This window comes from Argiope bruennichi, chromosome 9 (genome assembly GCF_947563725.1).
Source record: "Argiope bruennichi chromosome 9, qqArgBrue1.1, whole genome shotgun sequence".
Lineage (NCBI taxonomy): Eukaryota > Metazoa > Arthropoda > Arachnida > Araneae > Araneidae > Argiope > Argiope bruennichi.
The window spans coordinates 59,414,040-59,438,479 of record NC_079159.1 but is presented as its reverse complement, the minus strand read 5'-3'; the positions used below and the strand labels follow the sequence as shown (position 1 = coordinate 59,438,479).

Genomic DNA, 24,440 nt, shown 5'->3' with positions numbered 1-24,440 from the left:
ATAATTCCCAGAAATTTGGCATAAAATGTAAATAGAGCTTCTTCTTAACTATCTAAACACTGACAATCTAATTTCCCACTGTGTCTGTCTTCTTGGCAAAAGACAACCTAATGGCAAAATGATTAGAAAGGTCTGCAATAAATTCCAAGTATGATGTCTTTCGATTCATTCTCAGAACAATCCTGGCTTGTATCTTGTTTCGCAATTCCATTGAAATATATCAGAAAATAAATAATCTTTGTAATCCTGATCGGTTAATTTCAAAATTATAGAAAAAATATGCTTCTTTTATGGATCGGTCTAGGAGACTTGGTAACAAATGTTCAATTTCGAAACCAAAAAAATCCAAGCTTATACCACCAAAAGGATTTCTAATACTCGAAACTTATTAAAAGTATTGGAACAAACACCCGATCATTAGTTTGTTATAGAAATCTAGCAAAATGGTCTACCGCTCAGACATGACTATCATCATTTGACTATGGTGCAAATCTACGACGTTCATTCCAAAAGGAAAGCCTTAGATCTATTTAATAATGGAGGATTAAACCAAATAAAAATGATATACTATGAATTCGAATTCTGAAAACCATACTTACTGTGCCAATTTATGAATAATCATATTTATTAGAATTTGGTGAAAGTGGATCTTATGGCAATGCTGAATTGAAATCTAAAATAATATTTGAAATACAAGCAGTACTATGAGAAAAAGAAATGAATTGAGCCTTTTGTAAACAACAAAAACTTAAATTGAATGAATGATAAACAAATGGTAAAGTACAATAAATAACTTTATAAATAATTTTTTTATAACTTTTAATAATATTTTTAATTTGTCCGACAGTAGGCGAAATCATAAATTTTGAGTGAAATAGAATTGATGGCATATTTATACTTTTATTGAAACATAAAGGAAGATGAGACAAGAGTAAGTACCTTTATAATATCCATTACTTTTTCATTTTCTCTCTTTTAGAAGGCATTTATGCCACATTATATTAAAAATTTTAATATTATCTGCAAAAAACTTGTCAAAAGACAAAATGAGCATTCGAGCATTTAATTTTTTTTCTATGCAATATTCTAAAGAATTTTAATGAAATATTAGTGTGCTTAAGAAAATAATGCCGCCATCATATCGTACTCGGTTTGTTAAAAAATTAAAAAAATTTTCTCGTAATTTTGACCACATGATTTATGGATTCTTTTGAAAGGTAAACAATATTTGCTGTATACAGTACTGACATTATTGAAATCTCATAATTGATTTAATAAAATAAGTAAATAAAATTTTTTTGAATTCATAGAGATTTTCCAAAAATATACATTATACTTTTCAATTAAACGACAGCTGGAATGCAAGGTTTTTTTTCAAGATTTATCCTGAAATTTATATTTATGATATTAACAATATAATTTAATGTATAACAACAATAATGTACTGCATATTTGAAATAAATATTTAAGATTATTGCTGATATATAAATATTACTTTTCCTTCAATTTTAATAAATTTTTTAAACATATTTTAAGCATATTTTAAAACATTACATTTATTTGTTTTAGTTATTGGATTTATAGTCACGCGAGGTGAGATGGTATTAAAATATTTGTGTGTGTGCGGGGGGGGGGCTCTTAATCACTTCATATAATTAAAAATACATTCTAAGAAATATAGTAAAGTTGGCGAATCAAGCTTAACATATAATGCTAAGATGCTTCTGCTCATTAATCCCTTAAAAATGTCCTGCATTGTTTTGCAAAAATAACCATTTTTCAAAACGTATAAACTAGAAATGGTTCTCATTTGGATAATTATTCCCAGTCCCTTCCGATATTTTAATCATTTTCAAACTTTTTAAATAAATCTAAAAATGTATTTTCCGAATTAAACACTGAGGAAATGTTTTTAAATTTGCAAGAGAATTGCATTGGAGTAACTCGCACATTTATTCGATATTTTTAAAAGCTTATCGTCATTCATGTGGCATGAATGTAAACAAGAGTAAAATACAGCTGCCTTGTTTAAAACGCTCGAAGAGTTTATGATGTTTGACGTTTCTATATTTATAAAAAGACAGTGTTGACAATAATCTGGTTTCTAAACGTCTCGACTGTTGGCAAACGATTTTTTTAACATCAGAAGGATGAAAATTTTATGTCAGAAATATCTTGCAAACATTAAAAAATAATAATAAAGCATGCTATTAATATATTTTCTATGTGTTTCTTAATTTGTTTTAAAATATCATCAACGGTCAGTTTTTTCGGCTTTTGATCTTTAAAATGAGTTTTTTGCTCTCATAATCAAGTTTGAAACGATAACCCTCAGTGATTTTCGTAACTTTCTTCTAATAGGTAAACCGTGCTGACAGCTGATAAAATTCACGTTTTGAACTTAGATTAAGTCCAAAAATAAACGCCTGCTGTTGCAAAATCAGCAGGGGCGATGAGAGTTCTCTATAACATTTGCACGATTAAATTCCATGATAAATTGAACTTAAAACTCTGACTCACGTATTATCAAGAAACATAGCAAAAAATTGACAAAAACAAAAACTGCAAAAAGGCTTTCTCTAAGAAATAAAGAACGTATTAAAAATGCTTGTGCATATTTTAATATTCTTATAGATTTTTTAATTTAATTTGATTTTCTAAATTTTCTAAATACGAGCATCGTAAACAGTATTGAAACATATAAGGAAATTTTTAATAATTTATGATGTTGCCATTAAAAAAAAACCCTTAACATACATTTTTTAAAAAAAATAAAAATTGATTTTATTTTATTTTAATAAAAGCTTAAAGAGGAATCTGATAAATCTTCTCATAAAATTTTCATTTTGTCTCTGGATCTCTCTTTGTCATAGTAAATATTAAAATGTATCGCAACATCTAAAGAAACTGTCAAAAATGGTCATATAATATATATTTAATTTCAATTAAATTCTATAAATAAGAGTAATTAGAATATACATTTTCGAACAGAATCAAAACCTTATTCTTTATCCAGTTTATCAATTTTTAACCGAAATAAGATCTTTTGAATGAATAATTCTGAGTGGGCAATTCCATTAAGAATGGAAACTGGCGCTCGGTATTATTCCGCACAAAAAATGCTTTATATAACGAATATTTTGCAAATATTATAATGCCTCGAACTTATACGCGACATATTTCAAAATAATCCATCATAAGGGATCCATATAGTTAAAAAAAGTCCAAGCCGACAATCATAAACCATGTCGCTTTAAAAATTTACCAGTAATTAAAAAAACACACACGAATTAATCGAAAAAGGAATTTAGAGTTTAGAAGAAATCGAATAATAACGAATTCGAATAATAAGAACAAAACAGTTATGGACCTTAAATTTCTGGGAAACTGTACATAACGTACAGGAATTTATGCTTTCAATGCTGCTGAAATCTCAGCTTTGACATTCGGCAATGAGTTTAATTACTCTATTTGCTCTAATGGAAGTAATAAAGATTATGCGAGTGAGAAAATTCTGCGAATTTTAACTTTAACTTAAATTTGTTTAATAATGTTTGTTATTTCAATATTTTTTCTTAATTTTAGTAAAATGTGTGAATTATAAATCAAATTGGATTAATATTAACATTAGAACCATTGCTAATTCACAAAATTTCAGCCTAAAGCCATATGCTCAGAATTCCCAAACTCAGTACAAGGAATGTAGTATGTAAACACAGCGTAGATATATTTTTTCGATATATTTTTTTGAAAAAAGAAAAAAAAAAGAGCTTGGTCAAAAAAAATTGGTTTCACTTAATAGTTGTACTTAATGAATATTAATGAATAGTGAAAATTCAGTACTAAATGTATTTTTACAAAATTTCTTTAGGTGCGGGGAATTCCCCTACTGTCCCCTCTATAATTCTGCCTTCAATAACTCATTATAAGCTGCATTTTTAAAAAATTGTCTTCTTTGTATTTAAAATTTTGAAATTATGGAGAAAGGCCTATCTTCCGAAAATCTTCTTTTCTTTCTTTGGCAATAAACGCCATTTTGAAAGCTCACTAGAATACAGCTGTATAAACAAACAAAAGCTCGGAAATTGCCCGTGCACGAACAATAATAATTTTGTGCACGAATAATAATAATTTTTTGTTCGTGCATGAGAAATTATTCATATAGAATTTAGAATAATACATCTGAATTTTAGTTCATTGGTTACAACAGTTAATTTTTCATTAAAAAATAAATGATATCAAAAGCAGACGATTAATAATTTATATTATATAAAAGCAGATGATTAATAATTTATATTAATCGTCTGCTTATTAATTAGACGGATTATTCAATTTATATTATATATTGCTATCAAACATTTCTTTCAATGTTCTTTGAAAATTCTAATAATGTGTTCTGGTGAGAGTCCATCACGTGTATTTCTGCGTTATTCATTGAAAATAAAGTAAGTTTTAAATTGAAATAAATAAACTTTAGAATTTTTTTTAAAACCAAAAATACGTTACTAAGAATATTTTTAAAAACGCATCCAAAACTTGCATTCATATTCTTCATTAAAGATGTTACTCCCTCCTCTTGCATTGAATTATGGACAAGCATAATTCGTTCCGTTCTCATAATGTGAAATATTCGTTAAGCGAAATTTTTAATAAGCGAATAATTTTTTTTTCTATAGGAATCCATGAAAAATAGAATAATGTGCTCCATTTCGAAAAAAAAAAAAAATAGTCAGATAAATTCATAATAATGTAATTTGCTATTTATAATGTATTTTTTTTTACAAGAAAATTGTCCAAAAACGTTTTTTTTAGGGTATGCTTCGAGATTTGACGAAAATGAGAAACAGCATTATCATTAAATGAATTTATCGCGCGCATAGCTACTGCCTAGTCAGGAAGATGCTTCTCAATATACGATGCAATAATTTCCCATGCTTCTAGTATCTCGCCGATTTCCCTGAAAGTTTGTTACTCTGCTACATCTGTTTTTTTATCTCTTGCCCTAATCTCCTCCGCAGCTTTTTGCTGTGACGGAAAATACATCCCCCAAGTTTTTCACTAGTTTTGATTATGTATTATGTTCATCCACCAATTCATTGATGTCGTTACTATCCTCCTGTAACCCCATAATCTTGCCTAGAGACAAAATCTCGTCGATTAAATCTCCATTAGCACTTGTTTTCCTCGCGTTCGACAACGTCACATGGCCATGGTCAAAACTTCTTCCATATAGATATAAGGGTTTTTTTCCAAGCAAATATTCAATACAATACAATCCATCATGTGCTGTCACGATGTCTCCTCGTCACTTGTTGCTCTAAACATCGCTCGTTAAGAAGATCACATTTTTACATTTTGTTTTGTCCGTTTTGTGAAGTGCTCGTTAAGTAAGGCTTGACTGTATTCGCAGCTTTTGAAAGATATTTAAAAATTCAATTATTTCAAATTGCTCAAACGAAAAATCGAAGAAACTGATAATAATTTAATTTAAAAACTGAGCTTGGACGAATGAAAAGAACTATTAAATTAATTGAAAAAAATTTCAGTTTTCAGGAATTATTGATTGGATGAAAACATATAAATGATTCACATCCAATTTTTTGCAGCAATTTTCAAAAATGATTTAAATGCTCTGATTTGAAAGAAATATTATTTACATGGAATTTTTAAAAACAATGTCCGAATTTGTTAGGACAAAAATTCAACAGATTTCATTTGAACAAAATATTTATTATTTTATTAACAACATTTGTACTTATAAATCAGATAGAACCAGAAACCAGATAAAAACTGTTACATAGATCAGTATGGATAACAATAAAAAAACACGAAAATTTATATAAAAAGAATGCTTTACATTTCTTGGAAGTATTAAACACCAAATATTTCTTCAAAATATCAGTTAAAATTCCATCTTGAAAGCGATTCTACTCAGTTTCCTTTTGGATGAATCAGCACAGGACTTTCACTTATTGATTAACTTTTTTCATGACAAGTCATTACTTCTTAATTCGAGTAGTTAGGTAAGGATATTTTGAATGTTAAAAAATATTTTTCATCAGTTCGACTGAATCATAAAAAAGAGTAGTTTGATAATAATTACATTTTTGCTGATAAATAAACAAAGCAGCACCCACGGAGCTGGAATCATTCTTATTTCTGAGTATTCCTATGGGCAGCAACTTTGATGAAGCATATGCATCCTTAACAGCAAAATTCCACAGTATTATACACATTGAAACTAACTACACATTGTTTATATGATTAGATCAAACTGCTACCATCTTCTTGCACTCGATAAGAGTATTCCAGTATATCTCATCGCAAATTCAGTTTATCATATCTAACCCAAAGCAACGACATCTTCATGCTTTGGTATCATCTATACATATCTCCCTCAGTCAGGGTGAACTTTTTCCTCAATGGAGGTGATTGAGTAACAGAATCAAGAGCACTTGCTGTGGGAATGTACTTCTGTAGCCTCCTCAGTGTCGACTAGATACTCTTATGCGAAGATGCAATGTTTTTATGACATCATAGATCAGATAAAAGGAATTATCTCTCAGTTTTATTTGAGGTCAATATTCGCTTTATTCAAGGTCGGTGCTGTGTTTCGATTTCTTTTTCGATACTCTTTTCATGTGAAGAATTGGGTGACATAATCAGTAGCGTAAGCAAGAATTGGGATTTTGAAAATAGAGCGCAGTAAATAACAAATTTTGAGTGCAACATATATATATATATATATATACTCAGGGAATTCTACTTATAATCAATTGATAATAAGTAAGTGGCCATCAACAAAAAATTTTACAGAGCTTTATTTGAATATTTTTGTATTTGAGAATCTACTTATCTTACCACTTTTAATTACTCTTCCCCTTATAAAAACTTTTGTTGAATTTTATTTCTCCTTCAATTATTTTTATTGAATTTTATTTCCCATGTAATTATTTTAACCAAACTGAACTCCTCTTTTAATGAAGGATTTTTATTTTTATTCCCCTTTCAATTGACGTTTGAAGTCGTGTATCATTTATATGAAAGTACCTTTTGAATGCATGTATTTTCAAATTTTTAACAGTGACCATTTATTTTTGTATTAAAAGAAATATCTTTTAATATTTTTATTTCAATATTTCTTATTTCGTGCTGCTCTCTCTCCATCCTCTTCCAAATGGATGTGTCCATAGCTGAGAATTTCTTCTGCGTCTGCTTGTTCCTTGATGATTTGACTCATTTGATTAATATCGAATTTTCAAATTACATTATGGCATAATTAGGCACATTAGTGGCCTAATGGTTTGCCATATGACATGACTTGAGGAGAATTAATTGAAAGAAAATGATTTTTATCATCTGATTCTGCTCTTAATTACCATTCTTCAAAAACGGAAACAGACTGTACTGTATTCTTCTTAAAGACTGAATTGAACATCTAAACTATTTATAATCTTTGTTTTATTTAACATTTTAGAGTTGGCAACATTGACTTTATTATTCTAGAATTCTTTCGTACGATCAAATATGGCGATGTATCAACTCTTAACTACATCTGATGTATATATATCAGTTAATAATATATAAATGTGCTTTCTAAATATATAATAAATAAATGTTTACAAAGTTCCGGCCATCCATCCAAAATACGTGTTTTGCTACATTAAATTCACAATAGACTGACAATTTATTTAGCTACGAGTTGTTCAACGAAGGCAGTTTGTCAGCGGGAAGTTTTCTTGGTTTTCAAGCAAACGAAACATTAATATAGAATATTTTACTCGCAAATCTTCTTGGAAGACAATTTGGCCACATATATTGGAGTTAACCCAGGCTTCTACATATGTATCGAAAGTAACTTTACCCATAAAACATGGCGCACTTCCTCCTTATCCTGAATCCTTGACGAAAAAACTTGATTGAATTTGCTTTGAAATACATTTAAGAAATTGCTTGAATTATATTTAAAGAAAAATGGGGCATAATCTCGCAGGATTCTTGATTGGAATCCAAAAATCATTATTGATTTTCTTTTTCAAATTAAGAACTCAGTTTGTTATAATTTACTTGACGCAGCTGCTTGAAAATGATGAAACATGCTGAAAAAGGAGAGGATAGGAGATGATTTTAATATTGGAGCTCATTCCTTCTATTGTAAATGCTTCAAGGTAGCTAACTTGAAATTTTTACACGATATTTTTAATATTTGTTTGCAAATTTGTACAAAATACATTTAAATGTTTGAAATAGGGAAATACATTCGTCAATCAGTGAAAATATAATAAGAATAAAATTATTTCAAGATTTTTTCCAGGATTTTATTCTAAGGCTGTAGAAAAAAAACAACTTAAAACTGGAACACATTTCTTGCACTTCTATAAAGCTTCCTAAATTATTCATTTTCATTTGTTTGAATTATTTAAAATCACATAACCCTTGTGCATAAGTTTAAATATTTTACAAAGAAGTAAATTGCTACAGAAAACTACTACCCGCGAAATTTATGGAATAATTAAAATTATATTTATGTTGGTTATTTACGAGAAAAGACTTTTATAAAATTTAAAAATTTCTGTTTTCTTTCATCAGAATAGTTATTTCAATTCTTACACGCATTTTATATAAGGGGAAAAAAACAATTTTGCTGATAGTCATTTTTTATGCAATGCTTCTAAAAATTTCTTGTTTTGCTTCTCTAAGTTTGTTGACATCTATACGAACACAAACGTGAAATCAGAACTCGCGAATATCTGTTTTACTAGCAAGGACTATCATAAGCAAAATCTTTTATTTTTAAATGCTGATTTGCTTCTTTGAAATTTCGCAATTTTTGTTTACTCTCGATATTTATACATATTCTTTTTAAAATTTCGGTTCTGTTAAATGCAGTTCTCATTTGCTGAATTTGTAATACATTATATCATCAATGGCATAATTTTTTATTCAGAGAAAAGTTTTGACAACGAATTTTATGAATGTATTTGTTTTCTAATAACGAATTGGTGGGTTTCTTTAATTTAATTCATAAAAAAAATATATGTTTTCTAATTAAACCAGAATGTAATGCAAATTTATTCAATTTTTGTTTCATATTACAACTGTCCAATCTGTAACGTCTATTTTCCAATATGAATGATATCTAAAATTCTTTTGCTAGATTTCCGACTGAGCCAAGTTTATATTGCATAAATACACATGTCGATAATATCGACATTTCTGGAAGATTGAATTACTTTTTAAAATTTTTATCAAAATAACATATACGCTATTCCATTTAACTGATTTGGACGTAGATAAATAAAAAACGTTTAATCTCCAAGCTATCCTCTTCTCACATTCCCCTAAATCTAAATACCAATATCTTTTTACTTCATATATCCACAATGTTCCCTCCATTTTTTCACATTAATGTGTTATATATATATATATATATATATATATATATATGAATATGAATGTTCAAAAAAGTTTTGGATTTTAAAAGCATATTTCATTAACAGTTTTTTTTTCACTAGGATAATCGTTCATTCAGGTGGATTCTGTAGTGCCCGTCATGAATTGTGTTAGTTAGCATACATTTAAGGGGGAAAATATTTAATTATAATATTAAAAGTTTTTCTTCTTGTATTTTGTATGTATTTTCATTTGAAATATAAAAGAACTAGTGAAATCTGTTAACACAGAGCGGAAAATATTAATGGCCTTTGATCTGTTCGATTATAAGATGCGCAGATCTCATTTTCTGCTTTCGCATCAAGATATACCCCCTTTCTATTATAATTTTTATTTTTTGATACCTTGGATCTGTTTTTAGGTTTATACAAGATATTTTAATCTGTTTATTGCAGAAAGAAGTTTTGATATCAGGGTATTCATTTTGATTCCAATTTTATTTCCTAACCTATATTTAATAATTCATAAAATTTTTTTAGCTTACAGTGATGTTCAAAACAACGCCCTTTTCGATGATTGAAATGAAATGACATATGATGAATGACATTTTGAATGATTGACAATTTTGACAATTTTTTTCGTATTTTATGTTGATAAGTGTATTGATATTAAACTGTATCCAGCAATATGGAATGTAAGAGATTTACATTCGTTACTTTTCAAATGTGTTGTTCAAAAATATTTTTCTGTTTGTTTTTTTTACTGAAAGAAAAAAAATATTCCAATCTCTTAAAAGAACTATGTGAAGAAAAGTTCCCATGATATAAAAATCCTTATTTTCTTTTGGAGATTAGCTAGTATTCTCTTTTTTCCTTTTTGATAAAATAGATGTTACACTTTGTCATGCATGGAAGCACACATTTTAATTCTACTTTTTTCCGCAGATTTGTTGTTAGTCTAAATAAAGAAGAAATCTATCTAGAAAACACTGATTCTATAAATAGTTATCTACCGAAAGAGAGCTGTTTATTCACTGAGAATAAACTCTAGGAGATAACTCAGCAAAAATCAAGGTGCTTTTGGAAACAGACTTGGGGGGGGAGGAAGTAGACTTGTCTGAAGAATTGGATCTTTTTTTTAATTCTTTGTTGTTCTTTTTTAGATCTTTGTTTAAGTTTCAAAATGATGCCAAAAAGAAATTTAAAAAAAATCAAAATTCTCTTTCTTTGAATTTGTTTTTATTTCTATGTAAAAGAATAGGCTACAATTTATAGCCATTAATTCTAAAAGATTATGGGGATCAGTAGCTTTAAATATTCACTGGTAAAATTTCATTCCATCTGTCGTGCTCATATTTTTTTGTCAAGTAATCGAATTGTTGTAGTTTTTTTCGAAATTGATTCGAGGTAAATAGGCTTATTAGTGGTTTTATAAATCTTAATTTTAACTTCTTATTCTATGCATTTCTAATTAAAAAAAATCAGAATTTGCCTATAATTTTGATTGATGTTCCATTAGCTGAAGAATCTTGTCTTTCTACGAAATACGATTTATTTTTCTGTAAGTGAACGTATTAATAAGTTGCTGTTTCTTAAAAAATTATGGAAACTAAATTTTGCGATAGGAATGTGAAATAAATTAATGAAATAAAATAAAAAAACTCTTGGAATTAATTTTTAAAATTTATTCTTTTTACAAATAGAAGTCTAGAAATTCTTAAAAAAAAAAAGAAAGAACGAATTCTGTAAATAAATAATCTTTTGTATAAACGCAAAGAATAGAATGGAACTGGAATATACATTCTCAAAAGCGAGTGAAATCTTACAGTTTTGTCAAATTTCGATTTTTAATTCAGAGGTTCAGATATTTGAATATCAGTTCTATGAAAAACCACAGTGTGAGTGCATGTTAAAACTGATTATGTGTGTAATGCATGTGACTCTCGAATGAAATGATTAATACAAGGTGTCCCACAAGGTATGCAGCGTCTGATTTTTACATATTCGGTCAAGACGTGTATTTTGATGTAGAACATGAGGGGGTCCCCGAATATAGCGTCATAGTCTAGTTAAGGTGTGAAGCTTGTATCATGAAAACTACAAGAAATGAGAACAAAACCAAGTGAAAATAAATGTTTATTGAGAACTTTCAACGCAATAGATTTTCGACATGTCGGCCGTTCGAACAAATAAAATGGCGAAGTTTGGAATCGAAGTTCTCAATTGTTTTCTTCAAAACATCTGTTCTAATTTCTTTCACCTAGGTTTCAATTGCTGCTCTCAAGTCATCCAATATTGAGGACTGTATGAGGGACACTGTGTCTTTCAAACGTCCACATAAAAAAATAACACGGGTTAAAATCTGGCCAGGAAGGTGGCCATTCTCTATCGTTATTTGTTTCATAATGGAATCCAACTCGATCAGTCTATCTTGAAAATGTTCAAATAAGAGATCGAAGTTTCGAGAGTGCGGTGAGGTCTAGCACTATTTTGCATAAACCAATAATCGATTATCTTGTCTATGCCATGAAAGAATGGGATGTCAATGTCATTCAAAAATTTTCACTTTCTAAACATTAGGTTATGCTCTTGCACTTATCTCACATTTTCGCTAGTACATTGCCCAACACAGAGCCTGTTTCCTTGAGTCTTCCGTACGTGCTTTTGAACGTTGTGCCGTTTATGCTATGGTGATTACCGAATTTTTTCACCACACTGTGATATGATTGCAATTCATGATAATTCGGCTCCATGAAAACAAGTTCAATAGAATATTTGCTCATTTCAGAACCACAACGAAAACGCACATTACACAGAAATTTTTTAGCGAATAACACGCGACTCATTCTCATCAAACCTGTTTTCTAGCCTTATATGCCGCTGCAGGAATTTGCATATTCATTTGCAGACACGCTTTTCCTCTCATTGGTTGCCACGAATTTGCTTAATCACCTAGGGAAGCTTCCATGTTGGACAATCGTCGGGTGCATCCTAATATCGTGTGCATTGGAACACAAACTGCCAGATTCATAATTAACGTTTTTCGTGTAATTAGACTATGACGTTATATTCGGAGATCCCCCATGTTGTATATCAAAATACTCGTCTTAACGTATTCTATCCGAATCTGTAAAAGTTAGATACTGTATACCTTGTGAGACACATTAAACATATCGCTACGTATTGAAGCTGTGTGAAATTATTGGCTTGCATAACATAAAAAAAGTAATGTAGCGAAAAAAATAGCAGATATATGAGGAACATTCGAGTTGTTTAATAATTCGTATTATGAACTTCGCGATGTCGGAATATGAAAAACTCTTCTAAAACACAAATTAATTCATATTTCGATGTATTGAAACTGTGCTAGACTTAATTGGTTCACGTAAAACTTTAAAAAACAATATCATTTTTTTTCTTGCTTGAGATAATAATTAACAGTATTATGTGAATATATGATCAGAATTCTGTCGCAATCAGAATGTTTTAGGAAGACTAGGAGTTTTTGCAACTTGTTATATTGAAATCTTGGTGTCAGAACATTCTGTTTGAAAGAGCTGATTGTATCTCAGTCACAGAAAATCTTAATGATGTTCCGAATATGTCTAAAGAACATTTGCTTTCTTTGTTATTTATTTCAGATAATAAATATAATTTATCGCTATTTTTGTAAAAAAAAAAGAATTTTAAAACGGAGATATTTAATGACAGAATTATTTTGTCATTCATCTACAAAACCTAGATTTTCTTTTAAAAGATGACTGTTCCAGTAATTTGGGCCTGCTTCCATGTGGCTTCGAAAATCACGTGGAGCAACGAGTTCAAAAATTGCCTTTAAGCTATGAATTTCAACAAGTAATAAAAGTCAATCAATAAGAAGAGCAAAAAATGAGCGAAGGTTCGAGATTTTATCCGAAAATAGCGGAAGGAAAAAAAAGTAGATAAACTCGATGGAGCCTTTATCAGCAAGCCAAGCCGGTACCCAGAAATTTAGATCTACAAAAACTTGGTTTATTTTATATTGCCATGTATTCGAATCAAACAGAAGCTTTTATTATTTCAGATCGATATCGGAAAAAACTATCATACAGAATAGACCTCATGAGTTAACGAACTCGAAATATACCTGCGTCTAAGATTTCATGCTAGTGTTACTTTGCTTTTTAAACTTGGAGCACAATCTTAAATGAAATAACTTTTACAAAGTCAAAGCAAAAATGGTTTTAAAAAATTCCCCATCAAACATTTATATAAAATATATAATTAAAATTTGTTAAAGAGCAAGTTTATTTCATCGAATTTCTTTTTGATTTTCTTTTATTAAAATTATTTTTATTCTTTTTCCAACTTTGGGTCACGAAATTTATTTCCACCCAAAATCGACACGCGAGTGGAAAAAGTTTAAAAAGTTCTAGTTTAATGGTCTGTCTAAGCCTAATTATATATATATATATATATATATATATATATATATATATATATATATATATATATATATATATATATATTATAATTACAATTACTTGGATTGGTCGTTATAGCAATAGATGTCGTAAAAATATTATTTTTTCCATTGAATTTCAACTTTATCATTTTATTTCTGTCAGCTATAGAAGTTGGTTTCTATTGGAACAGATAAATACCGGCGTCACGTTATGATAAATTCTTTTTGAGAAACTTTTCGGGAATATGACAAATGAAATTATGGATGTATCCTTTCCTTTCAAATTCAACCATTTATAGATAGTGAAATACCATAGTGATCAATTTTCTTGAACATTGAGTTGAATTTTGTTCACATAATCGATTGCGAACACAATTGAAATTTTTCTTCAGAAATTTAACATCAATACAAATGTATTTCTTCTTTTAATATCAATCATTTAGAGCGTTTCGAAATGCCATTCTGATCCGTTTGTGTGAATATTGAAATGAAATTCGTTCACAGAATCGATTAAGAACACAGCTGAACTGGGCAATGAAAATTAGATAAACGGTGCAAAGTAAAAAGTAACAAAACAAATAAGATGTTTTTAAATATAATTTTAAGGAATTTGTTGTAAGAGACATAATCAAAAAATGTTTCAAAAAAGAATTCGTTGAAAAAAAAATAGATTTTTAAATATTTTTTTTATCTAGTATCCCCATATATCCTTAGCATTTCTTCGAATATCAAAATATCTTAAAAGGTGATAAAGAAAAGTAAGTATGTCTGCCTTTTTCTTACTATATATATGAAAAAAATCATAAGTATAAATTCTATTTCTCAATTTATTATAATACAAATGCAATTTCAAAAAATTTCTTTTTTCAAAGTAGATTTTACAATATTCAAATATCAAGCATGCGTTTGAAAGATTATTAATTGGACACAATGACAGAATGGAGAATTAACCGTCCTTTTATGGATTGCAAGTTATTTGTATGAATATGTATCGCAATGTGTATAATTTACTATTAAAACAGTCATTGCATAATAATCTTCTTGGAATGAAATAATGAAATTTGGAAAATTTAGTATTCGATTTTTCTTTTGTGCAATGTATTGAAAAAGCATATGTTTCACATTAAGGATTTTATAACTGTTTGCCCAATTCCTAAGCGTGTTCAATTATGAGTAGACTTACAGCTAAATATTATTGAAAACAAACGAAATGCTGTGCCAGTATATTGAAAATACTGTATTTTTATCTTAGCATTAATTATAAAAGAATAATAAAATATTACTTAATACTTGAAAAATGAATGCTTAAATAGCAAAAAGAAAGAACTTTATTGACTTACTTGGCTTTTAATTTTACCTTTATTCGATTCTTTGAAGAATTTAATCCTCTGCAGGACTTTTTCCATTCGAGAAAGCCAACTGTCAACGAGCGCTGGGTACATGGTGAAACGGTTTTCTAGAACACGAATGACAGACGATTTGAAGCTTGGGATAATCATGGGGTGGGAGAAATCAGAATCAGGTACACCTGTTCAATCTACTCGAGTGCCATCATAGTAGACTTCGAACTCATCATTACCTACGTCAGACAACGGTATCTTTTAAGCTCTCTATTTAGGTATATTCTGGAAATTAAAGGCTGCTTCGAGATTATAGGTAGAATGCAATAACTGTCGTCAAGCAAACCTGCTGTCCATTCGCACGGAAATAATATGAAATCTTAGCAGAATTCTTTTTTCTTTACGTAATATATAACCTTCACAATGTCGAAAGTCGTTTTCATTTTTCATGTATTTGAAACTACCGTTTAATTTAAATAATTATTTTCTACAAAAAGTTTCACTGATATTTGATTTTAAAGAATTTCACCATTTATATAAGCTATACTTTTGTGCGAGTGGATACAGTTATGCAATCAATAACTAATTACTGTCTTATGAATGTTGAGTTGTTTTTAACCTAATGGTAAATTGCCGTGCAAAACTCTTTCTCTTTTTTATCCTAAGAATGCATTTACGGTACTTAAATGCAAGTAAACGTGCAAAATTTCATACGTGCAATATATTTGCTGTCCACAGTACTTGCTGCATGCAACTGAAAGACTAAACTGTTTCCAGTTTGTCTCTAAGGAATTGCTTGGTTGAAATTGCAGTTAAAGTTGTCCTGTAATGCCGAAATTAAATCATGTTTGTTCGACTGAAAGATTTAAAAAAATCTTATCAAATAAATTTCGTGAAATAACACAGTCTAGACTTATGAAATATGGCCCTTAATATTTAGATTCATAAATATTTAGATCCTTTGAAAAAATAAAAAAATGTATTATTAGAACTGACCAACTAATTTCATTAAATTGCTAATCAAGAAACATATTAATATGTATTGCACAACTAGTCTGCATAAAACTTCTCCTTTGCCAATAAAATGATATTCTTATTTATCAAGTTTTAACTGGTGGGAATAAAAAGTTTCAATGGAGTAGTTACTAACAAAATACTAATTACCTATTTTAGATAAATATTTTGTTTTTCATTAGTAAGGATTTTCAACGTGGAACGTAGTTCAGATTTTACAGAAGAAGTTGTCCAGGCAACCTTAATTTATCGGAATCTCGTCCAGCGGAAGTCCATATATGAGCTGAAAATGTTCAAGCTCATATTAAATATTTATTCGTTACTTTTGTTCAACAACATTTCTGTGAAAGTCTATATCATTGCATTAAATCAAATTGCTTCTCTCAAACAATCAGTTCTTCATTGTAATTAATACAAAATACATATTTAAATGGCATGAAAATGGTGATGGATTTAGTTCTCCCCCACTTAGATAAAGCCTCATGGTAAAATATGGCATCTTTTTGAAAAGCTTAGAAGTGTCTGGTAAAGAAGTTTGACTTATATCCAAATGAAGCTGCTTTCTAGACGACTTTGAAGGTATATTGGCCAACATTTGCGCTTCACATGGAGGAAAAATGAGGAAAGAATACAGCGAGCCGCTCAGCATTAAACATCGCTCTACTGTTGATCATATATTGTTATCGGTCTCCATAGGTTTTTGAATAATGCTTGTTAAGAGCTCATTTAAATGATAGAACTCATAAGGTTTATATGTGAGCATTTTTCTTGTCTAATTTAAAAATATGTAACAAAACATCAAATTAATGTTCGGTTTATTTATTTTTCCTCAATGAGTCCTTTCTGTATCTATATTCCTAAAAGCATTTTTGAAATCAATATTGTGGCTTGTGCATTCTTTTAAATGGCATAATGCAACTATATTAGAATCATGCCTATTGTTATAATAATAGTTCTGTTTGCAAAAATGTTACAGTAAAGTAATTGTTTTTAGTTTTTCTTTAAAGCAGCAATACAATTGTTTGCTAGAAAAACCTAGTAATAAACCCCTTTTGCAATTATAGCTACAATAATGTGTAGGATTTTTTTTGATAAATTTTAAAGAAATTTCCTTGGAAAGTACATCAGCACACATTGTTGAAAAAAATATCAAAAGCGGCACACAAAAAAGTGACATTTCTTTTTATCTTTGATATTGCATTAATCGACTTTATGAGATTTCTTTTGCATTCTATAAATAAATAAATGAGATGTTAAATATTCTAACACTTCATTTCATTTTCAAAAATTGAATTTCAGAAATAATTGAACATTCTTTGATAGAAAATGTTAGTGTATGGAATTTCCTAACTTCTAAACAAGAAAATTTATTGAATATGTTTTAATTCCAATTTATATTTATCATATCATTGGAAATATAAAACTATATGACTTGCTATTACTCAGAATATGGATAGAAAATCACATTATTTGCCAAAAAAAAAAAAAAGAGAGAAAGAATGAAAAGAAAAGAAAAAACAGTAAAGAAATTGTAATTTAGTAAGCTGCTGAAATTATATAATAAATTTTTATTCACAAATTTATAAATTGTTTGAGATTGTGTATGCTAGAAAAACAGTGAATACCAAAATGTGTTCAAATAGAACTATTGAGAGAAATATGCTTTGATATATCATTGAATTTTTAAAATACCAAAAACAAATACTCAAAAACAAAATACTCAAATACATTTTTTTAACTGAAAGTAAAAATTCATCTCAATACTGCCAAAATCTAAACCGAATTTTCGTTCCTTGATTTTCAATAATGCAGAAAAACACTTTAAAATATTTGAATCACAGAATTTATGCAACAATAAAAAGCATTGTTGCATATTTTGCATCCATTTTTTTAAAAAAAAAATAAGTTAAAATAAAGGTAAACCTTGAACAGAAATAAAATTCATATCATTATAAAGACAATTTTTTTGAATTTTTAAAAGTGTAGGAATCATTTTGTGTGCAATTGTATTGTCGGAAAATATCACTGAAAATTATCATACTCAGAAATTATCATCTCGCTAAGTTTTTAATTAAATAAAATCTAAGATGCACATTCTCACCCTTCAAAGTATATTTATGCCAAATTTGATTTAAACGGTTTTCATTACCAGGCACAGCTTTAATACTCAAACACATTTTCTCCTTGACTACTAGTAGCGATAAAGAAACAATTAATAAATTTTATTTGCTTTTCCAGTCATCTAAGATGACAGTAAGTCCTAGATTATCTAGATATCTTATGGTCTCTAAATTTATTGTTATTCAAGATAAAAAAAATATCCCAAATTTCAACGTTTTAGAATTCTTATAAGTTAGGAATTCAGATTTTAACATTACTTGGATTTAAAGAAAGAAAATAAAGTAATTTTTAAAAAGTTAAATAAAAATGTAATCTTCAAATTCGTGACTTCTTATTTATATATATATATATATATAATAAACAGACTTCTTAGATTAATAAGGATTGTCCTCATTTTCGATTTCTGTCTCCTGGATTCCAATTATTAAAGGATTAATACGATTTAAATTTTTTGTTGCCAGATCTTGAATTATTCTATTTCCTAATATTAAGGATCTCCGAATGTAATCTTTCTGATTTGACCAATGTGAAAAAAGCATCCAGAAGAAAATTTACTGAAGAATTAATTTGTTGTTGTTATTACTGTTCATGCATTTTTAAAAAAATCCTTTTTGATTTCTTTTTTTAATGATATACCTAAATACATTAAATAAATATATAGTATAGATACCTCTCATTATTTATTTCAGTGTTTTTTAAATTATAAAGGATCAGCAGTCAGACCAGGTGATTGTCGGATTATCGAAAGATTAATAGAAGTTCATTTAAAAACCATTTTTGTTTGCAAAACCTATACTTATTGCACAAAGAATTAGAATATATAACAACATTATATTGAAAATTACACTATTAGAAAATATAATTCAAAATCCTGTTGTTTTACGTAGAGTCAAGGCATGTAGTGACTTCATGTCGTTTTAATGTTCCTTACAAGTCTTTCTAAAAATGACCGATTATAAGGTGGGCCCAGTTAGTGCAGTGGTGGATTACTGAGAGCCTAGTATATTGTATTTCATTTAGATGTTTATATATATATATATATATATATATATATATATATATATATATATATATATATATATATATATATATATTGTATTTTACCACAAAATTTGTAAGTATTTTTAGTAAGACTCTTTCTACTCCGGTTAAAGTTCAGATTACTGATTTACTTTACTGAAACAGCAAAACAATTATTCTCCCAGAAAGAAAACCCCTCAAAATATGATTATAATGATTATACCATGTTTTTGTAAATAATGAAAAAATTTTCAATTAATTTTTTTTAAAGTTCCTCATGCATGGCCTTTTGATAGATTAATAATACATGTATATAAACACTTTTCTCAAATTTATATCACTTTGACAACATAACATTTTTCTTTATCAGTGTTCTGAAGATAGAGTAAGCACTAAACGAAGAGTGCTGTTTTTGTTCTCCGTTTGTCCTTGTTCGAAGCACGTGATGTGGCGCCGTTCGCAAAAAAAAAAAAAAAAAAAGAAAAGAAATTTTAATGACTCATGTTAAAAGAGGAAAATTTCGGTTGGGATATTAGTTATAAGAGAAGTGATAGATGAATTCACTATTTTTCCTACTGCATACCAGCATTCGAAATTTGTTATTTTAACGATAAGGGCCGTTAGACCGTCCGAAACCAGATTTCGGAACAGTCGGGTCATATTCAGGCTGCAAAGAGCAGTATTGGGTCTAAAGATCTTCTCTTAACAGATGCACTTTGGTTGTTTTCAGAACAGTGTTCAAATTCGAATGCGACTCAGTTTCAGTAACATTAGGAAGAAATTAAACATAGAAATTTTAACGGATTTTAATAAATTAAACCTTACTCTTTTATGAAAATTCTATTAAATACTTAATTACATATATCATGTTTACATTAAATATTTTATTAATGATATAAAATATCTATATTGTATGCCATATAATCAGAGAATAACTCAAGAAAATATCTGAATAACGATTCTCGTTGGAGCTGAAAAAAATGTAATTATCTTTTAAACTTTGTTATTATTTTGAGTTTTAAATATGCGCGTCTGACTGAATAAATTAAATATTTAATAAAATTAATTGAAAAAGTATCCTAATAAAGATCTAAAATATTTATATTTCATAAGCAAACGAATAAAACATAAATATCTCAGTAGTGTGTCTTGTTAAAATAAAAATTGCTATTAGCTTTTAAAGTATGATATAAACTTAAAGTTAAAAAAATTATAATATTTATAACGAGATAGATGGGTTTATAATTTTAACGGTTTAATTATTAAAAGTAATTATCATTAAGAATTTATTGTTCAAAATCTTTCTATTCTGTAATATTCTGTTTCATAAACTCATTTTTGTTATTGAGAATTTTAAAAAAATTATATCATGGATAATTACATTTATTTTATTATCTATACTTGCAGATTCTAATATTTTCATTCCACTGATATCATGAATAATTAATAAACACTAAAAACAAAGTAAACTTATTTATATTTTATACTTTTTCAAAATTAAGGTTGTGTTATTTTTTAAATTTGTAATATTTACAATTTGTTCATTTTTGTAATCTACTGAATGTCGATTTTTGCATTCTTTTGTAAAGTACGAAAGGTTTTGGATATGTAATTGAGAAATAAGAATAACCAATATTTTATGGTAAGAAGTTTAAAATAGAATTTTCAAAACTGGGAATAATAACTGACGCACACTTTCCCGAACATTTATTATTCTGCTGTTGTTATGATCTGAAGAATTTTTTAGATATTGCGTATTTGTTCAATTTTTTGGACGGTTAATCAAAACTAATATATTTAAGTAAAACAGTGTAGAAATTTTATAGGATCAGCAAGGAAAATTGGAAACGTATACAGAACACACCGGTGAAGCCTTAGCGATTAGGAAAGATTCGAGGCATTTAAGGTGAAGATAAACAACACTTTCTTGCTTTTTTTCATTGTTATTTTCTAATGTTTGTTTATTTTAATTACCACTGTATTTTGAAAAAAAAAAAAAATGAAACCAAAACTCCAAGTGCCATTATGAATTCCCTTGATTATTATTTTTGCGGGGCAAGTTGAAAAATTATGTATTACCTGGATCTATAGGATATAAAAAAAATATTAAAATCGTTTTTAGATTTTTTTTTCCTGACAAATAGTGTTTCGTAATGTCAAAAATATTCATTTTTTATATCAGTTAATATATTATATTTTAAAAAATATCTACCGTGCGATCTACATTCATATTTCATGAATGAAAATGGAATATTAATAATGATTTGATGCTGTTTGGCGCCAAATATGAAAGAAAACAAGAAAACTGACGCCAAGAACGAAGAAATTTGAAGAAGATGAACTTCACTTTTTGGAGAAAGTTGAATAAGAAGTGGAGGTTGTGGAGATGGAGGATGTAATTTATTTCGAATCATCCACATTTGAGATTTTCAACAAATATGTATATTTTGATTGATTATGTTGAAGGTACCATAATGAAGAACCATTATTCGTAAGTCCATAGAAATGAATGGAAAAGGTTTTATGAATTAGACTAAATCAAAATTTGTTTTGGCTGCTAATGGTAGTTTGCGATTTTCAAGAGTCAGGTGAAAGCTATTCTATCGGATTCTATCGTTTAAATGGATCTTTCTAGGTAATGTGAATGTAAAGAAAGTTTGAATTGGAGACTAAACTTTTTTATACTTGAGGAGAGAGCCGTGCTTTCTTCTACTAAATTGAACTTCTTGTCCTGATTTTTTCTGAAGTCCGTAGGCATTCTGAAATTAAAGCATTAGTGAAATTTTTAACAAAATACATTTTTCTGAGAAAAAATGTTTCAAAAAGTTTATACTAACTCTTCTATTCGTGCACATTCCACTAAATAAAAAAAATGTAGTAGGTATCTTACTTTTTTTACACACTGTAAGTCACATATTCTCGTCTTTCTAATTATAAATAGTGGTAGCTATTTCATTTTTACATGAAAATAAAGAAAACATGGTTAAATAAAACCTACATAAGAATCTATTAGTCAGGATAAAAATATAAAAGAAAATTTACAGAAAACGGCTGTCCTTCTACTTTTTTTTACGCAGTGTACGATCACTTCAAACAGAAAAAAAAATTAAATACCACAAAATTCTTTTCAATCACCCTAGCTACATAAGAATTCGAATTGAAATTCACATGATGCAATTGTTACATTAGAAAAATAATTATGTTTATATAGCATAATAAATTAAACTGCTCCCTGTATTACGGTATGTGGAGGATTACATTTTTTTCTCCGTAAAATATACAACGGATATCAAAGTTAATTAAGAGTGGAACAATTCGTGAGTATCGGGCAATAATGAATTGATTCCATACTTTGAATTTGTATGTATCCTCAATAGGCCTTTTACGTATGAAAAAAGTAGATTTTGTTTACATGTTCTACATGTGATGAACTGCAAAATTAATTTCAGCCAAAACTTGGAATTTAAACGGACATTTTAATTTCAAGTCAATTACATTTTATGATTTTTTAAATTATAAAATATAAGACCATAAAAGAAGATAGATGCTACATTTGATAGTTTTTAACTTCTTCAATTAGATAAACGCGGCTGAATAGCAAATATACATCTCAAAGAGCATAACCCAAATGTCAAGCAATTTATGTAGCTCAAAAGGCTACAAAAATAAAATTCTTCAATGATGTTATACATATATCAATTGTTATTATGATGAGTTCCAAAAAAGGTTTTAGTGTTAACCAAATAGCTGAAGATGTAAAAATTCTTGCATTTTTTTTTAAACTGGTCGAGGACGAAAGTTTTCAATTCCTCTTTGAGGAAGCATGCCTTTGAAGGACGAAAGAGATTCCCAAACAAAATGATATGCAACTTCATCAAGTATTCTAAACGGAAATACTGTAAGGCCATTTGATCTAAATTTGGAATTTTTAAAAAACTTAAAAAGGAAGAAGTGTAGATAATCGTGCGCTATTTCACGTTTCATTCGCAATGATTTTATTCATGTTCAGTGTGCTCTCAGTTTTTTTTTTCAAGGTCAGTTATATATAGATGTCTTTTAAAACTTTACGAAAATAACTTTTTTTTCTCTATTTATTCAAAATCTATGACGCTTAATAAAACTAACTCGTGTAAAGACATTTGGCAATAATCTCTATCTTGATATCTTCCATTTTAGATCCACAGAACTGCCTAAATGGTGCATCTTTTCAGCATCTTCGTTTACAAATTTGTTTATTTCAATAAGCTTAAAGATTTGAAAAAAATATTAAAAAGTTAAATAAAAATTTTACGAAAGAAATATAATGCCATTAACTGAAAAATAGCACCATTTTCCAGAATGATTTACAGTTGCAAAATATTTAAAACCTTTTTATAGAAATGTAATTTTAAAAGGTTCAATTCCCTTGAAATTACGAAACCTTAATTCTGTTTGAAGACTTCCTTGACAGAATTTAAAGTTTCCCAAATTTAATACGTTAAACTACAGAAAAAGATCAGCACACACATATCTTCGACAAAGCTTTTGATGCATAAAATTCAATGCAAAATTAAAAGTTTTTGGTTTCATTTTTAATCCAAACCTTTCTCGGATAGCTCCCCACTATTAACTCAAAAAAAAAATACTTCAAAACTGCAATAAATAAATAAATAAAATAAAATAAAATCTGGTGCCAAAAATCAGATATTATTAAAGAAGTTTATATAAGATTTACAGAAAGGATTATATTTTACAGAAAAGAAGTTTAATTTAAAGATAACGATTAATTGACCGGAAAAAATATTATGAATTTTATGAGCAGACTTAATAGTGAAAGCCTACATTTGTTTTTTTTTACTACTGTGTTGAATTTCCTGACAGCTGCCACGAATTGATATAAAAATCATAGAGGTGAACAAAAAAGAAAATCAGCTGCCGAAAATTTAAGAAGAAAAATAGAAACTCCATCAACTTTTAATATGGTTCAGAAAAGAAATCATAGACAATCTGAATACTTTGAACAGCTTTAAATGAAACAAATTATATTGAAATAAATATTATTGTATATGATTCAAGGATTAATTACAGGATTGGCGACACTCTGAGAATCAAATGATGATAAGTAAGTAA

General features: G+C 28.2%; 2 protein-coding genes across 4 annotated transcripts in view; one reads left to right on the top strand and one right to left on the bottom strand.

Moving 5' to 3' along the window:
• LOC129983927 (guanylate kinase-like) overlaps positions 1-15,361 on the bottom strand; it is a 42,357-nt gene extending 26,996 nt beyond the window's left edge. Inside the window, exon 1 of the mRNA XM_056093644.1 lies at positions 15,194-15,361. Within this exon, the coding sequence (XP_055949619.1) occupies positions 15,194-15,335 (142 nt within the window). The 5' untranslated portion in view covers positions 15,336-15,361. The remainder of the gene's footprint in view (positions 1-15,193) is intronic.
• The window catches only part of LOC129983926 (mutS protein homolog 4-like), a 131,240-nt gene that overhangs the window by 52,618 nt on the left and 54,182 nt on the right, over positions 1-24,440 (top strand). Inside the window, exons 1-2 of one of the 3 annotated variants that reach the window (XM_056093642.1) lie at positions 813-931; positions 21,158-21,237. The exons of the other annotated variants lie outside the window; for them this stretch is intronic. The gene's annotated coding sequence lies outside the window, so the exon portion shown is untranslated. Of the gene's footprint in view, positions 1-812; positions 932-21,157; positions 21,238-24,440 lie in introns of those variants that run through there. 3 annotated transcript variants of the gene reach the window in all.